General features: G+C 47.6%; 2 protein-coding genes across 3 annotated transcripts; both read right to left on the reverse strand.

Moving 5' to 3' along the window:
- Positions 1–6,682: 6,682 nt before the first annotated feature.
- On the reverse strand, positions 6,683–12,993 carry Fbxo39 (F-box protein 39). 2 transcript variants are annotated; one of them, XM_090351548.1, is made up of 5 exons: positions 12,904–12,993; positions 11,874–11,975; positions 10,049–11,155; positions 8,104–8,280; positions 6,683–7,020 (listed from the first exon to the last, which is right to left on the reverse strand). In XM_090351548.1, the coding sequence occupies exons 3-5, from the start codon at positions 11,072–11,074 to the stop codon at positions 6,892–6,894; spliced, it is 1,332 nt and encodes a 443-aa protein (XP_090207674.1). In that variant the 5' UTR covers positions 11,075–11,155; positions 11,874–11,975; positions 12,904–12,993; the 3' UTR covers positions 6,683–6,891. The 2 variants fall into 2 exon arrangements, with proteins under 2 accessions (XP_090207674.1, XP_090207673.1); XM_090351547.1 differs by lacking the exon at positions 11,874–11,975.
- A 69-nt stretch (positions 12,994–13,062) lies between these two features.
- Xaf1 (XIAP associated factor 1) lies at positions 13,063–21,319 on the reverse strand. The gene is given in 8 exon segments (XM_090351464.1): positions 13,063–13,197; positions 14,067–14,135; positions 14,849–15,164; positions 17,415–17,484; positions 17,586–17,763; positions 18,512–18,523; positions 19,102–19,237; positions 21,233–21,319. Coding segments are annotated over 8 exon segments (948 nt in total). The 5' UTR covers positions 21,265–21,319.
- Positions 21,320–22,718: the final 1,399 nt, after the last annotated feature.

Here is a 22,718-nt window from a genome sequence, read left to right on the forward strand (position 1 = left end):
GTTTCTGGAACAATTAGTAATACTTGGGAGTAATTCCTTTTAAATAAAGCAGGGAAAGAAAAGGAAAAAGAGAAAAAAGCTAAAATTCTTGCCACAAATTCCAATCCACATTGGAGTGGGAGTATATAGCTCAGTCAGCGTTAGAGCAGCTGCTTCCTCCAGCTCCAATCTTTAGATTCAATTCTTTACCCTGTCCCCACCCCACTCCCTCAGGAAGCATGTTTGACTCAGGATCCAGGCTCCTTGAGCTCACATCTCTGCATGGCTGCCTCACAGGAGATGGGATGAGAATCTGTGAAAGGCTTTATGGCACTGCCTGTCTCAATAACCCTACACTGCCATGATTTCTACACAGTTGTGCTGGCATAGTCTCAATTTTCATGTTTTCACAGTTTTGCATTGCAACCCATGTTTCATATTGCTGTATTATTATAGTAATGATGGCATGCCTCTTTGGAAATTTTCACCAAGCCAGTGAAAGCATTAATGAGTCTCATCTGTAATTCTAGTTACTCAAGAGGCTGAGATTTGAGGATCATGGTTCAAAAAGCCATTATCAGGCCAGGAGTTTGGCCTAGTGGTAGAGTGCTTGCCTAGTGGGCACAAAGACCCGGGTTCAATTCCTCATACCACATACATAGAAAAAAGCCAGAAGTGGTGCTGAGGCTCAAGTGGTAGAACTGTAGCTTTGAGAAAACCCAAGGATAGTGCTCAGGCTCTGAGCCCAAGCCCAGGACTGGCAAAAAAAAAAAAAAGCCATTATCTCCAATTAATCAGAAAAAATGCTGAACTGGAGGTGTGGCTGAAGTGGTAAAGCACCAGCCATGAGCAAAGGAGTAAGCAATACCTGAGGCCCTGGTTTAATCCCCATGTGAGCACAAAACAAGAACAGAAAGCTATTATTACATTTGTTTCACATTCTATTTCATATTCCAAGGGAACTCTGCTGACAGCATTCCCAGTTGAGTCCTGACAGCTGGGGAACAAGTCTGGGAGACTGTTAGAGGAAGAACTTTGCAGCAAGATACAGCTGGCTCACCCTCCTAATCCTAGCTACTCAGGAGGCTAAGATCTGAGGATCCTGGTTCAAATCCAGACTAGATAGATACTTCTAAGAGACTCATCTCCAGTTAACCACTAAAAAGCCAAAAGTGGAGCTGTAGCACAAGTAGTGTTGAGCTTGAGTGGAAAAGCTAAGGGAGAGTTCAAGCTCCAGGACCAGCACAAAAGTGAAAAGATCTTTGCTGTTATCTGCCCATCCATCCATTTCACCAACAGTGAGCACATTCCCTAGGGCAGGGTTCAAGTACAGGATTGCTCCCCAAATACTTACCTTCCAGGTCCTAGCCTGGTAGCCTGCTGCTTTATCCTTACTGTCCAGACCACCTGCTTCTGAAAACTGCCTTTTAAGACTGAGCAAATATATCCTCTCACCCAAGGGAAGTCTCTGGGTGCTTTCCTGCTCAAAACACACCCCCCTTCCAGCTTAGAGGGAGACACCAGCAGTAGTACCAGCTTAACTTAAACATTATAGCGCTGGGCCCCATGCTGTAGCCAGCCAGGCTGTAGAGAGACTCCTCCCTGAGGAACTAATGGATTTGTGAGGCTCCAGCCCCGGCAGTCAGTTCAGACCACAGGCTTTGCTGTGCCACGTTACTCCTGTCAACACCACGGTCTGTCATGGGTAGATTCAGAAGCCAACTTCTCTGAGCTTCAGCTCCCCCATCGGAAAATGACATAAGAAAGCCCTCCCCTGTGAAAGAAGGAAGCTGAGGTTCTCAACACAATGTATGGCACATGCTGGATCCGTTGCCACTTCAAGTGTGATAAGGCTCTGTATTGGTTGGGGTTGTGGAGGAAGCATCGTTCAGGAAGAACCTCTAGGCATCCCGGAGGTGCTTCGAGGGCCAGAAGCGGAGATGAGGGGAGTCTAGAGCTTGGTGTGTGGATGTGTGCTGAGTGCTTGTCCTAATCTCTCCTCTCTCCAATTCTCCAGCCCTTGTGACTAAATTTGAGACCTCTTAGAATTTTTCTCATCATATTGTATGGAGCAACATTTTGAGGTTCAACATAGTAAAGCAATTTTTGTTGATCCTTTTTGTTCAAAATGCCCTTGAACTTGATGGAAGAATCCTAGAATTCATCCCAGATCGCCTTGGTGAGGGTACATTATGAACACGGCTGTGGAATGGGAACTCGATGCTGCCAGCATTTCCTAACTGGCTTTGCAAATCTTCCATTTTCTTATTTCTGAAAGAGGTTGGGCACCGGTGGCTCATACCTGTAAGCCTAGCTGAGATCTGGGAGTCAATATTTGAAGCCAGCCCAGGTAGAAAAGTCCACAAGACTCATGTCCAATTACCCAGCAAAAAGCTAGAAGTGGGGCTGTGGTTCAAGTGGTAGAGTGCCAGCCCTGAGCAGAGAAAGCTAAGGGAGAGTTCAAGCCCCACTACCACCACAGAAATAGAGGATACGGTTAGTCATTCCTTTCTAGAGGGATTGTGACGGTTATGCAGAAGTATGTGATCACTTTAAATAACTTTTTGACTTGGATTGGGTGGAGAAAAAGAGATCAGATTCTTCCCATTTTCTTGTGCGCATGGACGAAAGAGCTGTGGGATCTGAATCAGGAAATCAGGGTGTCACCAAAAGACTATGTCACCTTGAGCAGAGCTGTTTCATTGGTTAAGTAAGGATAACAGCTGACATGCATTGAAGGCCCATGGACAGAGCTCACGTGCTAAAGCACATTTATTCATTTATCAGTTTATATACAGAGTAGCTGACCTTCAGGAAGGTGAGATTGTCCAAGGATACACAGCAAATGAAGTAACAGGTCAGAGTCGAAACTCAGGTTGCCTGGCTCAAAGGTGAAGTCCTTCCAGCTAGCGTGACCCCGAATTAACAAAACCACCTCCACAGACCCAGGCCCCGGTACACACGTCTCCAGAACCTCAGAGATGAACCCCTCAACTCCTTCCATCTTTACAACTAGCAGAAATGAAGGCCTACTCATGGAAAGAAACTTATTCAGGGCCCCACAGGTTTATGTCCTCCAGAATCTGAGATCCCAGGCCTCAAAAGATTTTCCAGCCTAAGAGGACAGAGATTTGATCCTTGAGAGACTTGCTGAAAAGCAAAAACACAAAACCACCTCAAAACAACCCCTCCCCCCAAAAAAACCCCCTTTTTCCTGAACGTTTTCTTGGGAGAAATGGTTCTTAATCTAGTCATAGTTTTATAGTTTTTATATGTATATATATATATATACACTATATAATAGAGCTATGATTAGATTAAGAAACACACACACACACACACACACACACACACACACGTGTGTTTAGTCAGTTTGACTGATGTAACAAGACACCAGTGAGTGAATGGCATTTAACAATCAGACTGTGTTCTTCCAAGAAGTGTAAGTGAAGGACAGGCGACAGCACAGCTGGATTCTGGTACAGGCCCCTTCCAGGTTGTACCCTGCCAGTCCTGCCCAGACGAAATGAGAGATGGCTCCGATTGGAGCTGGTCATGTGTCACCCAAGTTTGGTTAGATCCGGGGCTTGTTCAGCCAATGGTCCCAGAGAGCCAAACTATGTGTTTTTGCATTTACACATGGGGTCAAAGTGACACTGGAGTGCTGCTGAATATTTCTCAACAAGACAAAACAATAAAAAACCCCAGGTGTTCTTTGTAGCTTGTTAGCCCAGGAATAGATATGGGAGCTATCCCCTTTCCCTCTTGCTTTATATGTTGTATGTTGTCATTCAGAGAGGAAGAGTGAGATCCTTGGATCTCAGCCTCCTGAATACTTAGGATTATAGACCTGAACCACTGTGCTCAGCTTTTTTTTTTTTTCTCCAAATATTCATCTAAGTGATTTTCCCATGGTTCAAAGCCAACACAGGCAATAAAGTCTGTTAGGCTCTTATCTCCAATTAACCACCAGAAAACCAGAAGAGGGGCCATGGCTCATGGGAGGTAGCCTTGAGCTCAAGAGCTCAGGGACAGCACCCAGGCTGGATCAACAAACAAAAAGGAGATCAGAGAGGACTGCAATCTGTATCCAGCCAGGCAAAAATATAAGATCCTATCAGAAAAAGAACTGGAGCAAAAAGGGATGGAGGCATGGATTAAGTGAAAGAGCATCTTTCTAGCAAGAACAAGGCTCTAAGTTCAAACCTCAGTACTGCCAATAAAACAAAGGATGTCATTTGCTCAAAAATGTGTGTTTATTTGTGTGGGCACTCATGGCTCATACTTATAATCCTAGCTACTCAGGAGGCTGAAATCTGAAATTTGGGGTTCAAAGCCAGTCCAGGCAGACAAATCCAAGAGACTCTTATCTCCAATTAACCAGCAAAATGTGAAAGTGAAGTTGTGGCTCAGAAAGCTAAGGAACAGTGCTCAGGCCTTGAGTTCGAGGGCTAGTATTGACAAAAATAAACCAAAATATATGTGCATTGGAAATCATTTTTCTCTTTCTTTCTCTCTTTTCTTCCTTTTTTTTTTTTGCCAGTCCTAGGGCTTGAACTCAGGGCCCGAGCACTGTCTCTGAGCTTCTTTTGCTCAAGGAAAGCACTCTGCCACTTGAGCCACAGTGCCACTTCTGGCTTTTTCTGTTTATGTGGTACTGAGGATTCCAGGCTCGAGCAAGCCAGGTCTCAACATGGGGTCAGTGACATAGCATTCGTTTGCGTACTAGATAAGCCATAGATGACAGAGCTATGCAAAACTCTTGCAATTCATTCTTTTAGGGAAAATACGTGCATAAAAATAATAAAATAATGTTTTGCTTCTGTAGTATTTTTTTGTGTGGCTTTGTTTGCCCCATGAGGGTTTGAGTTCAGGGATGCACATTTGTTTGCTAGACAAGTGAACTTCCACTTGAGTATATGTTAATATTTGTTTTCTTTTGTCTGTCATGGGACTTGAACTCTGGGCCTGGGTGTGGTCCCTCAGCTCTTCAGCTCAAGGCTACCCCCTACCCCTTGAGCCACAGTGCCACTTCAGGTTTTCTGGTAATTAATTGGGGATGAGTCTCTCCAGGCCAAGTGTGGTGACTCATGCCTGTAATCCTAGCTACTCTGGAGGCTGAGATCTGAGGATCACAGTTCAAAGCCAGCCCAGGCTGGCACTAAAGACTGTGAGACTCATCTCCAATTATCCACTAGAAAACTGAAAATGGTGCTGTGGCTTCAGGGTTAGGGTGGTAGCCTTGAGCTGAAGAGTTCAGGGACAGCACCCAGGCCCAGAGTTCAAGCCCCACAATTGACCAAAAAAAAAAAAGTGCTTGGGAAACAGAAAAGCACCAGTTTAACAGGATTTTCAACAAAGAGCTGAGTCCAGGTACCAGTGGTTCACACCTAGAATCTTAGCTACTCAGGAGACTGAGATCTGAGGACCTCAGTATGAAGCCAGCCTGGGCAGAAAAGTCCATGAGACTCCCATCTCCAGTTAATTACCCCAAAGCCAGAAGCAGAGATGTGGCACAAATAGAATACTAGCTTTGAGAAAAAGAAAGCTCAGAGATAGTCTTCAGGCCCTGAGTTCAAGCCCCAGGACTGGCCAAAAAGGGAGAGGGCATATGTATGGACTTAGCACACAAAAGACAAGATATGCAATCTGAAATGAGTGGCTTACTAGAAGGATTTTGGTCTTTTATTGTTGTATAATCTGTTGAAAATGACCACTATACAAATACGTGCACAACATTCTCCAAGAGAATCAGATTGTTTTCCTAATCATATGGTAACTGTGGAAAAGCTGAGGAGGTTTGGAAAGCATACCGAGAAAAAGAGAAATCACCCATAATTCTGACCTCCAAAATCAATATTTCTGGTAGGTTCTATGTTTGAAGGAGGAAAAAATTCACCAGCTTCCAGTGATTTGTGTCTGTCATCCTAGCTATTCAGGAAGCTGAGAGCTGAGGACTGCAATTGGCAGACAAGTCTTCAATCAACCAGCAAAAAGTTAGAAGTGGAGGTATGGCTCAAGTGATAGAGCACCAGCTTTGAGCAATAAAAGCAAGAGCGTGAGGGCTGGAGTCCTAGCCTCAGTACAAACACACACACACACACACACACACACACACACACACACGCACACACACCCTTAGTGTGTTTCACATGCTTGATATCACACTAAATGAAGTGTGTCCTGCATTGTCACATTAAAACTGCATTAGGAACATTTCTCTATGCTATTAGAAATTCTTCATGCATGTGAGTATACTGACTCCTGATTTAGTTCCACATGGAGGACTGCCTGCTCAGAGAGGCATCACACAGCCTCCGTGGAAAAGGAAAAGAGACTGGCTGAGTGAGGCAGGAGATCACATCCACAAAGCCAGTCAGCTGGGTGAGCTTCTTCTTCGGGATGGAGTTCCAGTCGTGAGTCTTGTTATTTTCCCAGGCTGGTGAGGTCCACTGATGCCACGTGTCAGGCCCCTCCCACTTCAAGTCAGGTGGCTCTGACATGGAGGTCAGCTGGGTAGGACGTTGTTTCTAAACCAGGAATGAAGATAGCCGGTTCTGTCTGCCCCGGGCTGCCCAGACAAGAACACAAGGATGCAGGGTTCAGCTTCCACTAGTAGGAAACTGCTTTGGTTTTTGTTTTTTTTTCCTCAGTGGCTGAGTGAGGTAAAAGTAAAAACCACATGACAAAAAGCAATCAGATAGTTGGTAAAGATGACACTTTAAAGTCACCTGGAGTCACCCCCTCACCAGCGGTTCCAGCCTTGGCCAGGCTGTTTGTGTTGGCATGGAAGTGGCTGAAGAGAGAGAGAAGGCAGAGGTTTGGGGGTGCTCCCGGTGCAGTTCTTTAGGATTTTTTGGGGGGGTTTCGGGTTCAAGGCGCATCTAGGCTTCTTCCTCTAGAGAGTGCTCATTACATCATAGGATAGGCGATGACAAAATAGTTCAGCTCTGAATCGATCAGCTTTCTGTACCTCCTGTAAATTTCCCGCAAGGTCCTGTCCTCTTCATTCGTCTCATATCTGTTTGTATAAATTCTCACCTGCACCAATAAAGAAACAGACATGCACACACACACACACACACACACACACACACACACACACACACACACACCAGTGACCGTCATTTAAGACCTACCAGCAGGCATGTAAATATCTACACACATGATTATACAATTAGAAAAAAAGCCCAAATGCAGCTAGAACTCATCCACAAGGGTTCCATTTCAGGACCACGCCCCTCACCCCCCAATACTAGACTCCTCAGGTGCTCAAGTCTTTAAAATGCTATGCTATGCATAGATCACCTAATGTATCCTCCATCTTCATGTTTAAATCACTTATATACTATAAGTACTTACACCTATATGATACTTGATAATAAGACTGCATACATAGTTACTCTGTATCATTTAGGGTGTAACAATAAGAGAAAGTCTATACATTTTCAGGATAGACACAATTGCCCCCTCCCCCCCCAGTCCTGGGGCTTGAACTCAGGGCCTGGGCCCTGTCCTTGGACACTTTTTGCTCAAGACTATCACTCTGATACTTGAGTCACAACACCACTTCTGGCTTTTTCTGTGTATGTGGTTCCCGGGATTCGAACTCAGGACTTTGTGTACACTAGGAAAGCACTATACCATTAGGCTACACTCCTGGTCCTTTCTGTTTGTTTGTTTGTTTTCCTGTGCTGATACAAGGGCTTGAACCCAGGGCCTCACTCTCACTTGGGTTTTGCTCAGGGCTTGGTGCTGTACCACTTGGGCCACACGTTCACTTTTGACATGTTGCTGGGTGTTGGCATGTTAGTGGTTAACTGGGAAGAGGAGTCTCCATTTTTCTGCCTGGACTGGCTTCAGACGTGATCCTCAGATCTCAGCCTCCTGAGTTGCTGGGATCACAGATGTGAGCCACCAGTGTCCAGAAACCAGAGCAATTTTGCATCGGCAATTGGTTGAATCCAGGAATACAGAACCTTTGGCCTCGCGGTACTGGAAAGCGGGTTCCAAGTCCTGCTTGTGAGGTCATTTACCCCCGCCAGTGGGCACCAGGTGACAATGGCCCCTGCTCCCATCTCTGACCTACTCCTCAGAGCTGAAGCTCTGGGTCCGAGGCCTTACCTTAAGTGTTCTCAGGGCACACTGCCCCTCCTCCTGGCTTTTCAGGATCCGCTCCACAAACCTAACATCCAGGAAAGCCCAGATTTTGAAGTAGAAAAGCTTCCTGCAGGATAGGATGAGGAGATGGAGCTCTTCATCGAGTGACTCATGGTTATTGTTGAACTCAAAAGTTAATTTCTGGAAAACATCAATGAGGGAGGGGCCTGTGGATGGAGGTACTGAGGCTGTCTGGGTCGTTTCATGCCATCTTGTTGACCTGACTTCTGGTCACATAGCTACAAAGCCTCTTTTTAGACAGAGCACTAGACATTGAGATGTTAGAGGAAGAGATATGAGAATGACTTTACAAGCATGCATGCACATTTGCAAAACCTAGGGAAGCATGTGGCTCAAGTGGTAGAGCATTTGACCAGCAAGTGTGAGTTTCAATCCCAATACTGACACAGGAAACTGGGCACACATGAGGGGCGCAGAGAGCTGGGTTACATAAAATAGATGTGCGTGGAATGGTCCCAGATGACCCAGAAATGCCTCAAAACACCCTTTGTGTGAGTTGGCACCCCAATGCGTTCCTGCAGCCTACGAAGAGGGCAGGGAGTTCTAGAAGATTCTAACCAGTTCCCAGAGCCTAAGCAGTCTTGCCTCTTACAGGGATCTCCAAGTGCCCTGAAGGGACTTTTCCCTGTTGAGGAACTCTGCTGAAAAATCCAGGAATAAACACAAAGCAGATGGACAGCAATGGCCTGAGTTAATCTAGACTTGTCAGTTAACTCCAATTTGCTTATTACTCCCAATAAGGCACTTCCAAGAAGCCCTCCATAGAGAATAAAAGGGCTCTTGAGCTGTGTGTGTGTGTGTGTGTGTGTGTGTGTGTACTGGGGCTTGAACTCAGGGCCTCATGCATTTGTTTACCTTTTTATGCTCAAGGCTGGCCCTCTACCACTTGAGCCACACCTCTACAGCTGTTTGAGAGCCTTAAAGGAACAAAAATCCTGGGTGTACAGTTAAAGGCTGCTCCCATTAAACAACAAGTCCCAAACCTCCAAATTCTTCAGTGGCCTGAGCCAAACTTGGATTTTTTTTTTGTGCCAGTCCTGGGGCTTGAACTCAGGACCTGAACATGTCCTTGGGCTTTCCTCAAGGCTAGCGCTCTACCACTTGAGCCACGGCATCACTTCCAGTTTCTTTTTCTATGTATGTGGTACTGAGGAATCGAACCCGGGTCTTCCATTAGGCCAAACTCTCGGCCCCTCAAACTTGGATTTTTACCTATTTGGTTCCTTCTATTCTCCTCTTTCCCATTACCAGTCTGTATGGTAAGTGGGTAGACTAGGCCTTCTTACTTAGCACAGGGTCTCTGTGTGGCTCTGACCTGGTAGCAAGGTGGAAAGAGGCTGCTTACCTGCAAAGTATCTCCTGGCTCAGGCTTCACAGCTCTGAGCTAAGAGCGCAGCTTCCAAGCTGGATGCTGGTGGCTCACGCCTGGCATCCTAGCTAATCAAGACGCTGAGATGTGAGGATCAGGGTTCAAAGCCAACCTGGGCGCGAAAGTCTGTGAGCCTCTTATCTCCAATGAACTACCAGAAAACTGGAAGTGGTGCTGTGACTCCAAGTAGTAGAGTACTAACCATGAGCTGAAGAGCTCAGGCCCAGAGTTCAAGTCCCAAGATCACCACCACCACCAAAATACAGGACCTTCCCTTGACTGACAGCCACCACCAGCCTGCAGCACACCTACCAGAAGGAAGCAGGCCCTGCTCTACCACGGGCTTTGGGGCACTGGGAAGGTGTCTTCAGCACCTCTTCCTAGGACTCTGGTGTGGAACCTGGGGCCTGGGGAGGGGCAGGCATGGAGGAGCAGGTGGCGGCTGACTTTCTTCAATAAACTGCTCATGTGAGTGGCAGCCCCGCCCCACCAGCATCCGGGTCTCGTTTTCCTTCTTACCTGCAGAGTGTACCGGAAGGTGGGCAGGAGGTCAGTGAGAGTGGGCCGCATGGACCAGTCTGGGTCACTGAAGTAACAGCTCCGGAGACTGACGCTCCTCACGGGAATCTCTTGAAGGAGGATCCGAACCAAACGCTCGTATTTCATGACCCGTTCAAAGAAGAAGTTTACCTTCAGGTTGCTGGCCTGCTTTGCCAGCTTGGCCCAGGACAAGCCCCACACCACCTGCCCGTGGGGATCGTGAATGTGACACTTGATGTTCATGGTCCCCAGCGTGCTGCCGTTATTCTCACCCAGGCTCTCCAGCAGCTCATCGGAGATGCAGTTGTAGTTGAGTGTCAGGGACGTGAGGTGGCGGAAGGTGGTCATGGTTCTGTGGAACTGGGGGCTGCTGTAGACGGCTAGATGGTGGCTGAAGAAATCCTCAATGTTCAGCTCTGACGCCATGCTGGAAGTCTTCAGGTAGCTCAGGGCGTTGAGGACGCTGCAGCCTTGTTCCACCGTCAGCCTGGCCCCTTTCAGGCTCAGATGATCCAGGTGCTTGCCCATCTTCTTGAGAAAGAAGCTCAAGCTCTTGAGGAACGAGTTCCTGATACTGTTTCTCCAGACCAGACGATCCATCTCCAGGTGCTGGATGGAGAGAGACTTCAGACGGCTGTTACTCTTGCCCAGACATGCGAGCAGGCCTCGCATGGTGATCTGGAACTTTTTGGTCAAGACGGCATTGTATGGGTTCAGAAACTTGATCTCCAGATGTTCCAGGTAACGCCCAAACTTCTTCACATACCACAGAGCAGACTCGAACTCCGATGCGTGTGCCCTGGAAGGTCTTCCACTGAAAGTGATGGTCCGGTAGCGCCAGAGGTCTGCAGAATACATCATCTGGTTCCATTTCCTGCAGACCAGGGCCGCCCTGGACCGGTCCCGGTCTCCCAGCCACCAGAAAACACGACGCAGGCATACATCGGGCAGGGTGGCCCAGCAGCTCTGATCTTGAGGCTGCATCGGGTCGTCTTCTTCGTCCATCAGTGAACTGGGCTGTGCCGTGGTTGCTGCGTGGGGAGCTGGGCGTCCAAGAGTGAGCAGAGAAAAGCAATCACCTGTTTTCTGTAGAGTCAAACAGGAAAAGTCATCAGGTGGCAAGCAGATTCAACTCGAGCCAATGAGTTTCTTGTGCCGTGCTGGGTGTACCGGATCCTGGGCCTGCTGTAGGGAGTCTAAAGAGACATTCTGTGCCTATTTCAGTGTATCTGAGGACATGTAAGGTATGAGTTCAGGACCAGGGTGGCACAGTGGGCATGCCTACTTGTGTGCGAGAGAGGAAAGAAGCAGAGTGGTGGCTCTGAAGAGGTGACAGCTGGGTAAGGAGCATCTGTAAAGTGTGCCGCTTTGGTCTGGTAATGTTGGAAGAACTCATCTCTTCCAGGCAGAGGAAACAAGTGTATGTCAAGGCACAGAATTGTGAATGCATGTGGGGTGTGCAATATTTAGGGAACTAAATACTGCTTGGATGTGTTGAATTTGCAATTTTAAACAAATGAATTAACTGGTACTGGAGCTTAAACTCAGGGTCTCACATTCTTGCTCAGCTATTTTTCCCCCTCAAGGCCGGTGCTCTACCATGTAAGCCACACCCCTGGCAGCATTTTGCAGATTCACTGGAGATAAGACTCTCTTAGGCCAGGGCAGAAAAGTCTGTGAGGCTTTTGTTCTCCAATTAACCAGTAAAAACCAGAAGTGGAGGTGTGGCTCATGTGGTAGAGTGCTAACCTTGGAATAAAAAAGCTAAACAGGATTTCAAGGCTTTGAGTTCAAACCCTGATACCTGAACAGCAATGAAAGTCCCTTCAAATTGTTGGCCTGTGCTGGCTTCCACCCTCCATCCTCGGATCTCAGCATCTCTGAATCATTCAGGGGATATGCTGGGCTGCAAATTCAAATTAAAAAATGGACAAATTGGGTTGTTTCTTCAATTGCTTCTAAAGTTCCCTAGGGTGGGGACCACTCAGCATGGATCAAGGACTCAAAAAAAAGTGCTCTGGGAAAACTACTTTAAAACATTCAAACTAAAGCTTGTCTGGCCTGTGTGAAGCCTTGGGTTCTATCCCTAGCACAGCTAAGGGTTAAATGAGATCCCAAGAAGCTGGGAAGATGCATTAGACATTCAAGAGGCAGGAATGGGTTGGTGGGATATTTGGTGGGCTGGAGTTTTATGTTGTTTTTTCTTTCCCCAGTCCTGGGGCATGAACTCAGGGTCTGAGCACTGTCCTTGGGCTTTCTCAAAGCTAGAGCTCTACCTCTTGAGCCTCAGCATCAGTTCTGGCTTTTTCTGTGTATGTGGAACCAAGGATTTGAACCCAGGGCTTCGTGCATGCTAGGCCTTGCTCCTGGCTGGGGCTGGAGTTTTACAAGGAGCCTCCACATGATATAAATGAAGGAGATAGGCACCTGTTCCTTCTGACCAGGAAGGAGCAGGGTAGCTGGGTGGGTTGGGTCTGCCTGATCTGCCAATGTGCTGTAAAGGGTAATATCTGAGCCAGGCACTAGGCTCACACCTGCAATCCTAGCCGATCAGGAGGGAGGATCATGGTTTGAGGCCAGTAACTCCTATTACCCATCAAGATGGCCAGAAATGGCCCTAGTGATTTTGCACCAGCCTGAGTGAAGAAAGATAAGGCCCCGTGCCCAGGCCCCGAGTTCCAGCCTGGTACGGCGGGCACACAGAAAAGGTGTCCTGCCTGGCTCAGCCGAGGGCTAGGAGCTGGGAGCGGCGGTTGCCTAGCCTGGGGACCAGCTCCCAGAGGCACCCGCACGCCCCCCACAGCGCCCCCCACCATCCCGGGCCCCTGGGTTACCCGCTCGCTGCAGCCCCGCCTTGGGCCGCAGGAACCGCGAGCTGCCTGTTTCGCCCGCGCTGCTGCTCCGAAGCCAACTCTGCGAGCACTGAGTCTGCACCCGGCTCCCGGCTCTCTCGCCCCGGTGAAAGCCCTGCACCAGGCCGCCTTTGTGACGCCTCACGGGGCCTGTTCAGGATGGCACCCCGGCCCGGGGCTGGCCAGGAGCCGCTGGGAACGCAGAGCCCTGCGCCCTCCCTGCGAGGAAGACGCTGCGCCTTGCCCTGGACCTCGGCGCACGCAGTCTTGATTCAGCTGGGGATTTGGAAGACAGGTGCCATCTGGGGTGGGCCTCCACTTTCCCCTCTGGAGACTCCCCCCCTCACCTCTGCCTGGGAGAGCCTAACAAAACTTAGGGGACCCCCCCACCCCACAACCACCACCACCAAGCAGAGGAGGTAAAGGATTTTCCCTCAGGAAATTGCATCTCCGGGCTTCCTCCACATCCCCTTCCGAAAACCAGTCACACCCTCTTGTGCTCATAGAACCCCTTGTCCACCAACCCAGCCTCAGTTTGCTCTCCTCCCCACATTTTTTTCCTTTCTTCTTTTGTTCTTTCTCCTACATACTGTCTCATGTGCTGCTTGAACTCCCAAGATCAATTATGCAGAAAACCAATAAGGAATGCATAAAAAAGATAAGCAGGAAGTGTTCTGGGAGAGTGGTTTTATTTGTTTTTATCTATTTCCCCCTACTTCTCACCCCAGTCCTGGGGCTTGAACTCAGGGTCTGGGTGCTGTCCTTGAGCTTTCTCAAGGCTAGAGCTCTACCACTTGAGCCACAGAACCACTTCCAGCCTGTTCTGTGTATGTGGTGCATGCTAGACAAGCAATCTACCAATAGGCCACATTCTCAGGCCTGTTTGTTTTATTTTGTTTTTGTTGTTGTTTGTTTTAATTCTTCCAGGACACATCAAGAGGTCTCTTAGGCTTAATTGAATTCCAGGTTCTTTTCTTCCTGGTCACCTTAGCACTTGGGGTAAGCTAATACCTGTTCAAAATGAAGAAAAAAAGTTCAAGGTCAAACTTTTGCTTCGAAACCTCTATGTCTTTCCACAAATAAAAGACCACCACCAGAAAAGAAGCAGGAAAGCCATGTAAATAGGAAATCTAAATTCAGAATACCTGTTCTTTCCAAATCTAGCTAGTTTTCACTTGTTTTTCTCTTAATGAAGCTAGATGTTGACATTTCACCTGAAGAAACAAAATATTTCAAAAGTTCAATATGTGTCAAGGGAGAATCACTCCTTTTCAAAATATCTCGGGGCTGGGATTTTGGCTTAGTGCTAAAGTGCTTGCCTAGCATGCATGAAGACCTAGGTTCTATTCTTCAGTACCACATACATTCCAGAAAAAAGCTGGAAGTGGTGCTGTGACTCAAGTGGTAAAGCTCTAGCCTTGTGAAAGTCCAAGAACAGTGCTCAGGCCCTGAACTCAAGCCCCGGAACCGGCAAAAAGAAAAAAAATTCAAAGCCTTTAACGAAAAAGGAGCTCAAGAACAATACACAGGACATGTCAAGCCCCAGGACCAGAAAAAAAAAAGTGGAGGTGTGGCTCAAGTTGTAGAATGCCAGCCTCAAGCTAAAGGAGGACACGAGGCCCTGAGTTCAAGCCCCAGTACTAGCATGTGTGTGTGTGTGTGTGTGTGTGTGTGTGTGTGTGTGTGTGTGCGTGCACCTGCTTGGCATTGCTAAATTATTATTATTATTATTTTTGCCAGTCCTGGGCTTAAGCTCAGGGCCTGTCCTTGGATTTTTCTCAAGGCTAGAGCTCTACCACTTGAGCCTCAGCACCACTTCTGGCTTTTTCTAAGTATGTGGTAGCAAGGATTTTAGGCAAGAACTACAGGAACCAGACCAATATCCAACCAGTTCCCTGTAAGGTCAAAAGAACACAGGGGTGGGTACCTGGTGCTTGTTTAGGGTAGGTGAGGGAAGCAGGATGCCACACTGAGAACATCTCCTCAGAAGGTCATAAGCTGACTGTTCTTCTGTGGGTGAGACAGCCCTCAGCCTGGGCTCAGACTTCAAAGGCAAATCTTTGCTTCTTGCCGTAGGCTTTGTTGAACGTTTAGAAGGAAGGGAATCGGTGATGGTGTTTTCCTTTGGACGGACATCTTTCTCAGATGTAGAGGTTTGATTCCCACTAGTCTGACTTGGGTAGGAGAGAGGAGGTGGTTTTGGCTTTCCAGAAGGATGATATTTCACAGACTGGACATTTACCCTGCGATTGTAAGTAACACAGCCACATTTGAAAATGACTTCAACTTTAATATAGTCAACTAAGTAACTGAACCTCCCATTAGAAGGCTAGGATGGCTGGGAGTTTGGCCTAGTGGTAGAGTGCTTGCCTAGCATGAAAGAAGACCCAGGTTCAATTCCTCAGTACCACATACATAGAAAAAAGCTGGAAGTGGTGTGGAGGCTCAAGTGGTAGAGCTCTAGCCTTGAGAAAGTCCAAGGACAGTGCTCAGGTCCTGAGTTCAAGCCCAGGATTGGCAAAAAAAAAAAAGCCGGGATATAAAATAAGTGGTAGAATGTCTGTCTAGCAACTGAAAGCCTTGAGTTCAAATCACAATACTAAAAAGATAGGAAGAAAGAAAAAAAAAACAGAAAAGCTTTCCCCCTACAAAGATTCTTTCTTTCTTTCTTGCTTGCTTTCTTGCTTTTTTGTTCTGTGGGTCATGGGGCTTGAACTCAGCCTGAGCACTGTCCCTGAGCTCTTCAGCTCAAGGCTATCACCCTACCCTTGAGCCAAACCCCACTGCCTGTATTCTAGAGGTTCATTGGAGATAAGAGTCTCGGGTCCTTTTGTGCCTGGGCTGGCTTTGAACCTTGATCCTCAGATCTCAGCCTCCTGAGTAGCGAGGATTACAGGCATGAGCCACCGCACCCAGCTCAGATACTTTCATATTGGGCAAAACAAGTCAGGCAAGCCAGACATAGCAGCTCATTCCTGTAATCCTAGCTCCTCAGGAGGCTGAGGAGAGGAGCACTGTGGTGGGAGATCAGCTCAGGCAGAGTTCTCAACAACAGCTGGATGTGGTGGGGCACACCTGTTTTTTGGGGTAGGAATCCCAGGCAAACCCAACCAACCAGCCAAACAGCTGGATCATTCCCTTTTTGTACACAGCTCTAATCTCACCTTCACTATGGAAAAGAGGCCACCGAGTTTTGCCAGTCTAATGGAGACTACCACCTGGGCAGAAAACAGTAAGGCAGACCCAACCAAACTCCAAATGGCAATGCCCAGACCCTGGAAGTTGAGAATGCATGCTAAGTTCAGCTAAAGCAATGTACAAAAGTCTATTGGGAACAAATGAAAAAAATATAGATGTATTTACATCCACAGACACACACACACACATATGTATATGAATGCATCTGAACACACATACATACATACAGCTAGATAGACAGAGACAGCTTAGATTAGACTAGATAGATGATTCCATGCCAGCCCAAGCAGCAGTAAAGTTTGTGAGATTTCCATCTCCAACACAAAGCTGGAAGCAACTCAAGTCCTAGAGTACTAGCCTTGAGCTCAAAAGCCAAGTGAGAATGTAAGGGCCTGAGTTTGAGCCCCAGTACTCTGTACACACACACACACACACACACACACACACACACACACACACACACACACACACGCACACTGAAAGATTGCTACTTCCCATATGATGGCTATACATATTTCCTGGAATCATTTGGTTGCAATAAGCACAGTGGATTTTCCCTTCCGATGGCATTCTCTTCCCTGCATAAGCATGGAAACAACACTATCCGTAATTATCCCGACTCTCTGTAACAATCTATCACATGCATGGCTATGTCCTCAATTAACACACTCTCATAAAGAGGTCATGGAAGCTGGGCACCAGTGCTCAGACCGGAATCTTAGCTATTCAGGAGGCTGGAATCCGAGTATCAAGGTTCAAAACTAGCCTAGGCAGGAGCATGTATGAAGTTCTTATCTCCCACTAACCACCAAACAGCCAGAAGCAGAGCTGCGGCTCAAGTGGTCAAATGCCAGCTTTGAGTGAAAACCAGACAAAAACAAAAAAGTTAAGGGAAAGCATAAGGCCTTGAATTCAAGTCTCAGTACACACGCGCGCGCGCACACACACACACACACACACACACACACACACACACACACGAGGTCATCAAACTGGATGAAGCCTGTGTGAAATGATTGCAGAGAGCAAACACACAAACACATAGGTGTGGGGTACAATGAGCTTCCGCCCACAGCTGAGGGTAGAAAACGATTTTGTTCTGGAAGCTTGAATATGCAGTCTAATTTCTTCTTCATTCCCTGTACACAGAGAGGTACTTTTGCTTGTTGGTTTCTCAACTACTAATGGATTTAGGTGAGTTACCACCAGGCTAAGATTATGTTGAAGGAGTTCAAAGAAAACCTCTCCATTTTAGGGCTAACTTGTCTGTGTAACCCCCAAACCCCCACCACTACCTCTTATTCTCCTTGCACTGGTCATTTAAAGGACACAGCTGGCACACTAGAAGACAGCTACGGTGCTGAGCTAGAAGAGCCAGGTGAATGGCGACACACAGGCCTTGCAGCCCTTCCAGGAGACATTCTGGCTCTGGGCACCGTCCTCTCACCCCTTGGCCTATCTCTCACCTCCTAATTTAGTCTGGCTGCTCCCACAGAAGTGTGTGTGATGGGCCATGACTCGGAGCGTGACGAGCTGTTCGCAGTGAGGACAGCGCTCGGTCCGGCTGCCACAGTGGGTCTCGTGGATTTCTAGCATGCCAAGCTGCACAGAAAGCTCACAGAACTTGCATTTGCTGGGGTCCTCCTCTTGTTTCTTGGTGTGGGAAGAAGCAGGGCCACTGTGATTGGCTTCTTGGACTACGGGCAGATGGGGGGCAGGAGGCCATCCGTCTTCTTGAGGATTTGAAGCCAATCAGAGAAAGGGGTGTCAAGGGTCACAGCTGGGGAATGCAACCTCTCTTGGCTTTATGGACCACAGGCAACCCTTCTGCATCAGGGGTAAGGGATCGGTGCCCCCATCTTTTTGGTATTTTATTGTGGGGATAATGTATAGAGGGGTTACAGGTAATGGGTTCATCACTTCTTGAACCTTGATACCTCTTCTCATGTTTTCATCCCCCTTTCCAACCCTCTGCCCCCCTTTTTTGTTGGTTGGTCATGGGGCTTGAATTCTGGGCCTGGGCACTGACCCTGAGTTCTTTAGGTCAAGGCTAGCACTCTACCACTTGAGCCACAGTGCCATTTCTGGTTTTATAGTGGTTAATTGGAGATAAGTCTCACACAGTTCTGTGCCTGCTCTGGCTTTGAACCTTGATTCTGAGATCTCAGCCTCCTGAGTAGCTAGGATTACAGGTGGGAGCCACTGCCACCTGGCTCAAAGGATATCTTTTAGTGTGTGCACCAGTATTGGGGCTCAAACTCAGAGCCTTACACCCTTGCTTGGCTTTTTCACTAGTACTCTACCACTGGAGCCACAGCTCCACTTTTGGCTTTTGCTGGTTATGTGGACATAAGAGTCTCATGGACTCTGCTACTCAGGCTGGCTTCAAAACCTGATCCTCAGTCTCACCCTCATAAGGGTTACGTGTGTGTCACTAGCATCTGGTGAGGGAACGTCTTTATTATTAGTCTCATTTACCTTGTCCCTCTTCTTTGTCCAGATTGGCCTGCTTGGCTATAGAGAGGAAATGGCAACTGACTCTTAACCTTATGCAATTCTAGCAAGGGTCTCTCTGTACATTCAGCTAACACATGGCAGGCTTGACCTAAACATGCGCGCGCGCACACACACACACACACACACACACACACACACACATACACACACACACCCCATAGCCTGCATCATGCTTTCCCACATCTACTCTGGCTTAGACATGTGAATACCTGGAGAATAGGTCAGGATTGGCTACCTCAAACTACATTCCACCTTTTCTGCTTCTTGAGTGACTTGTCTGGCCAGACCCATAAACTTACAGGGAAAGACTGTCAAAAGGGAAAACTGAGGGAAAAGAGAGACAGGATTGTATTTCCTTTCCACAAATGCTGGATGTGGAGGGCTTACGTGGTTTTTGGGTGCAGTGGGGCCAGGAAGGATTGTCTTCTGGCCTCTGAGTCTTAGGCCCTTCCTGAACCTGCTTACCTGCGGGTGCTCATTCTGACAATGCTCTGGAAACTCTTCCTTTGGGACAGGCTCGTCACACTCGGGGCAGAGGACCAGGAAACGCAGGCAGTGGGCCTCATGGAGGCTGAAGTGGACAGAGGCCACACTTCTTTTGCTAAGGATCAAGGCAAGAAAAGGGCTAGGCTTCCTGAGCTGGTATGAACACAAACCCCTATTCCACACCCAGGCCTGGCCTACTGAAAATAGGATAATGGAGCATGGAATGTGGTTTAGTGGTAGAGTGCTTGCCTGGCATCCACGAAGCCCTGGGTACCACACAAAAAGGCTGGAAGTGATGCTGTGGCTCAAGTGGTAGAGTGCTAGCTTTGAGCAAAAGAAGCTCAGGGACAGTGCACAGATCCTGAGTTCAAGCCCCAGGACCGGGATAAAGGAGATACTGCCTGCTCTGCTGTTTTTCATGTCACATGTCAAAATGTGTCAACTGGCACTTCAAGTTGTACAGTTTAAAGCCAAGTGCCATGCCTCACGCCTGTAATCCTAGTTACTCAGGATGCTGAGATCTGAGGGATTGTGTTTGCAATACAGGCTTAGCAGGGAAGTCTCTGAGATTTTCTTTTTTTGCACTGTCCTTGGGCTTTCTCAAGGCTAGAGCTCTACCACTTGAGCCACGGCACCACTTCCGGCTTTTTCTATATATGTGGCTTTTTCTGTCATGCGATATAGAGGAATTTGAACCCGTCTTTGTGCATGCTAGACAAGCACAAACTCTACCATCAGGCCAAATTCTCAGGCCCTGAGTTTTAAAATTTTTAAAAAATTTTATTTTTTTTGTCGGTCATGGGGCTTGAACTCCAGGCCTGGGCACTGTCACTGAACTCTTCAGTTCAAGGTTACCTCCCTACTCCTTGAGCCACAGCCCTACTTTCCATTTTCTAGCGGTTAATTAGAGATAAGAGCCTCATAGTCTTTAGTGCTTGGGCTGGCTTTGAACCTCAATCCTCAGATCTCAGCCTCTGGGTAGCTAGGACTATAGGCGTGAGACATGGCACTTGGTTTTAAACTGTACAACCTGAAGTTAAAGTCACTACCCCTGGCATTTTTTTTTTTCAATCTCTACCAACCAAAAAGCCAGAAGTAGAGCTGTGGCTTAAGTGGTAGAGTGCTAGCCGTGAGCTTGAAAAATCTAAGGGACAGTGCCTAGGCCATTAGCATTTTTCCCCCTCTGTCGTTTAGCCTTTTCATTCAAGGCCAGCACTGTAGCACTTGAACCACAGCTCCTTCTGGCTTTTTGGTGGTTAATTGAAGAGTCAAGAATCTTCCTGTCTGAGCAATCTTCAGATCTTAACCTGCTTAGTAGCTAGGATTATAGGCATGATCTACCAGCACTGGGCATTTTTTTTTTTCTAACCATCCACATCATCAAAGAATATTTCCTTTCATGGGTTAGGAGTTTGGCCTAGTGGTAGAGTGCTTGCCTAGCATGCACAAAGACCTGGGTTCAATTCCTTGGTAACCACATACATAGAAAAAGTCAGAAGTAGGTGCTGGGGTTCAAGTGGTAGAGTTCTACCTGGAAAAAAAGACAGAGAAATATTTTCCTTTCTTCATCAACTCTTGCCTGGGTGTGACCAGAGAGAAACCCTTAAAATTGCACTGCCCTGTGTCACTCTTAGCACACATATGAGTGACCTCATCCATCTCTTTGCTCTCTCCCTCTGGCCTGTATGACTTGTTCCTTCTCCATGCTGCCCTTATTCTAGTTGTGAGATCTAGGAAAGTCTGGCTGGAGCAAAGTTGTGCAGTGGAGACCTTCCGGCGCTCAGTCTCTCCATGGACCGATGTGGTCCTCTGTCCTCCAGCCTCACCCTCTGAGTTCCCTGAGAATAGGAGAGACTCAGGAGAAGCTGTGGGAGCTGTGCTTTCCCAGATGGTGTGAGGAAGTAGCATTGATAAGCCCTGAGAAGTAAGAGCAGCCCAGTAGGCAATGGTCCGTGAAAGTCTAAAACCCTGAGCAGAAGTGAAATGAGAAATGAATTCCAGGCCGCACTAGAGTTTTACACCTTTACAGACCACACACACATCCTCCTTGCTTCTCCTCCCCCCGCTCCCCCAGATAGCCAGGGCCAGTGGCTGGAGAGGGGCCTCTTACCAATTCCAGCACATCTGGAAGTCCCCCTCCATGATGGTATCCTGTGCCTGCCTCTGTGGCTTGCTGTTGAGTTTCGTTTCTCTCAAAGACAAGGGAACAAAACAAAACTGAAAGTGTGGGGCAGCTGTCAGCCACCTTGAGAGGAGGAAGGGAGAGGAACTTTAAGAATTCTCAGCTCTGGATTTCTCCAACGTTCTGTGGCCAGACACTTCCAGAAAGCCCCTCTGAAGTACCGCCAGCCCTGTCGTCTCAGTCCCTGCAGTCCCGCTGCTGTCACAGGCTGCTCCTGCAGCCAGGATGGTGGGGGGGGGGGGAGGTCAGAGACTGGGCCTCTCCTGTGCAGGGATCCCCGCTTTGGGGTCCTTTCCCAGTCATCGATTCCCTCACCTTCCCATTCTCTTTCTTCTCTGGTCCCTCCAAGCTGCCACACAGAATCAGGGGTGCTGCTTAAAAAAAGTCTCCTGATGGCTGGCATGGTGGCTCATGCCTGTAATCCTAGCTACTCAGGAGGGTTAGATCTGAGTATTGGGGTTCAAAGTGAGCCCAGAAACTAAAGTCTGTGAGACTCTTATCTCCAATTAACCACCAGAAAATTGGAAGTGGTGCTGAGGCTTAAAGGGTAAGGCGTAGCCTTGAGCTGAAGAGCTCAGGGACAGCACCCAGGTCCAGAGTTCAAGCACCATGACCAACAAAAACAAAAACCTCCTGGCTTTTAGTACTCTGCTATGCTATTGGTAATTTCGATCCTGCACCTATGGCTCACGACTATAATCTTAGCTACTCAAGAGGCTGAGATTTGAGGACTGCAATTCAAAGCTGGCTTGGGCTCATATTTCCAATTAACTATCAAAAACGGCAGAAATGGAGATGTGGCCCAAGTAGTAGAGCAGTAGCCTTGAGTGAAAAAACCTCAGGCCCTGAGTTCAAGCCCTAGCACCAACCACCCCATCCCCCATCCTACACATATTAAAGAAATATTTGTGTGATGTCTCCATTTTCCTAGCTACTCAGGAGACCAAGCTCTGAGGATTGACATTTGAAACCAGCCAGGGCAGAATAGTCCATGAGACTCATCCCTAATGAACCACCAAAAAAGGTTCTGAGTTCAAGCCCCAGTACCAGCGTGTGTGTATGTGTGTGTATGTGTATGTGTGTGTGTGTGTGTGTGTGTGCGCACAAACTCGCCTTACATAAAGGAGTCTACTCATCTCCATTTCTTAAAATAATCGCCACAGTTTTCACAGTTGGAGTTCACACAAATAGACCCACAAAAATGTAGAAAGAGTCACCAAGTAGGTAAATGACAAAAAAAAAAAGTGAGGAACCAGGCACTGGGGTCTCATGCCTTCAATCCTAGGTATTCAGGAGACTAAGATCTGATGCTCTCACTCAGTCTGAAGCCAGCCTGGGAGACTAACTAACCACCCAAAAGCCACAAGTGGACTTGTGGCTCAAGTGGTAGAATGTTCAAGAAAGTTAAAGAACA

The sequence above is a fragment of the Megascapheus bottae genome, chromosome 17 (assembly GCF_031878675.1).
Source record: "Megascapheus bottae isolate mThoBot1 chromosome 17, mThoBot2.hap1, whole genome shotgun sequence".
Taxonomy (NCBI): domain Eukaryota; kingdom Metazoa; phylum Chordata; class Mammalia; order Rodentia; family Geomyidae; genus Megascapheus; species Megascapheus bottae.

What these genes read in the sequence shown, in the direction of transcription:
- Fbxo39 (XM_090351547.1), bottom strand. Translation starts at nt 11,074, where the DNA reads ATGGACGAAGAAGACGACCCGATGCAGCCTCAAGATCAGAGCTGCTGG. An exon ending in CCTTCCGGTACACTCTGCAG is followed by an intron (nt 8,281 to 10,048) that starts GTAAGAAGGAAA and finishes GATGTTTTCCAG; the next exon opens with AAATTAACTTTTGAGTTCAA. An exon ending in GTGCCCTGAGAACACTTAAG is followed by an intron (nt 7,021 to 8,103) that starts GTAAGGCCTCGG and finishes TTATTGGTGCAG; the next exon opens with GTGAGAATTTATACAAACAG.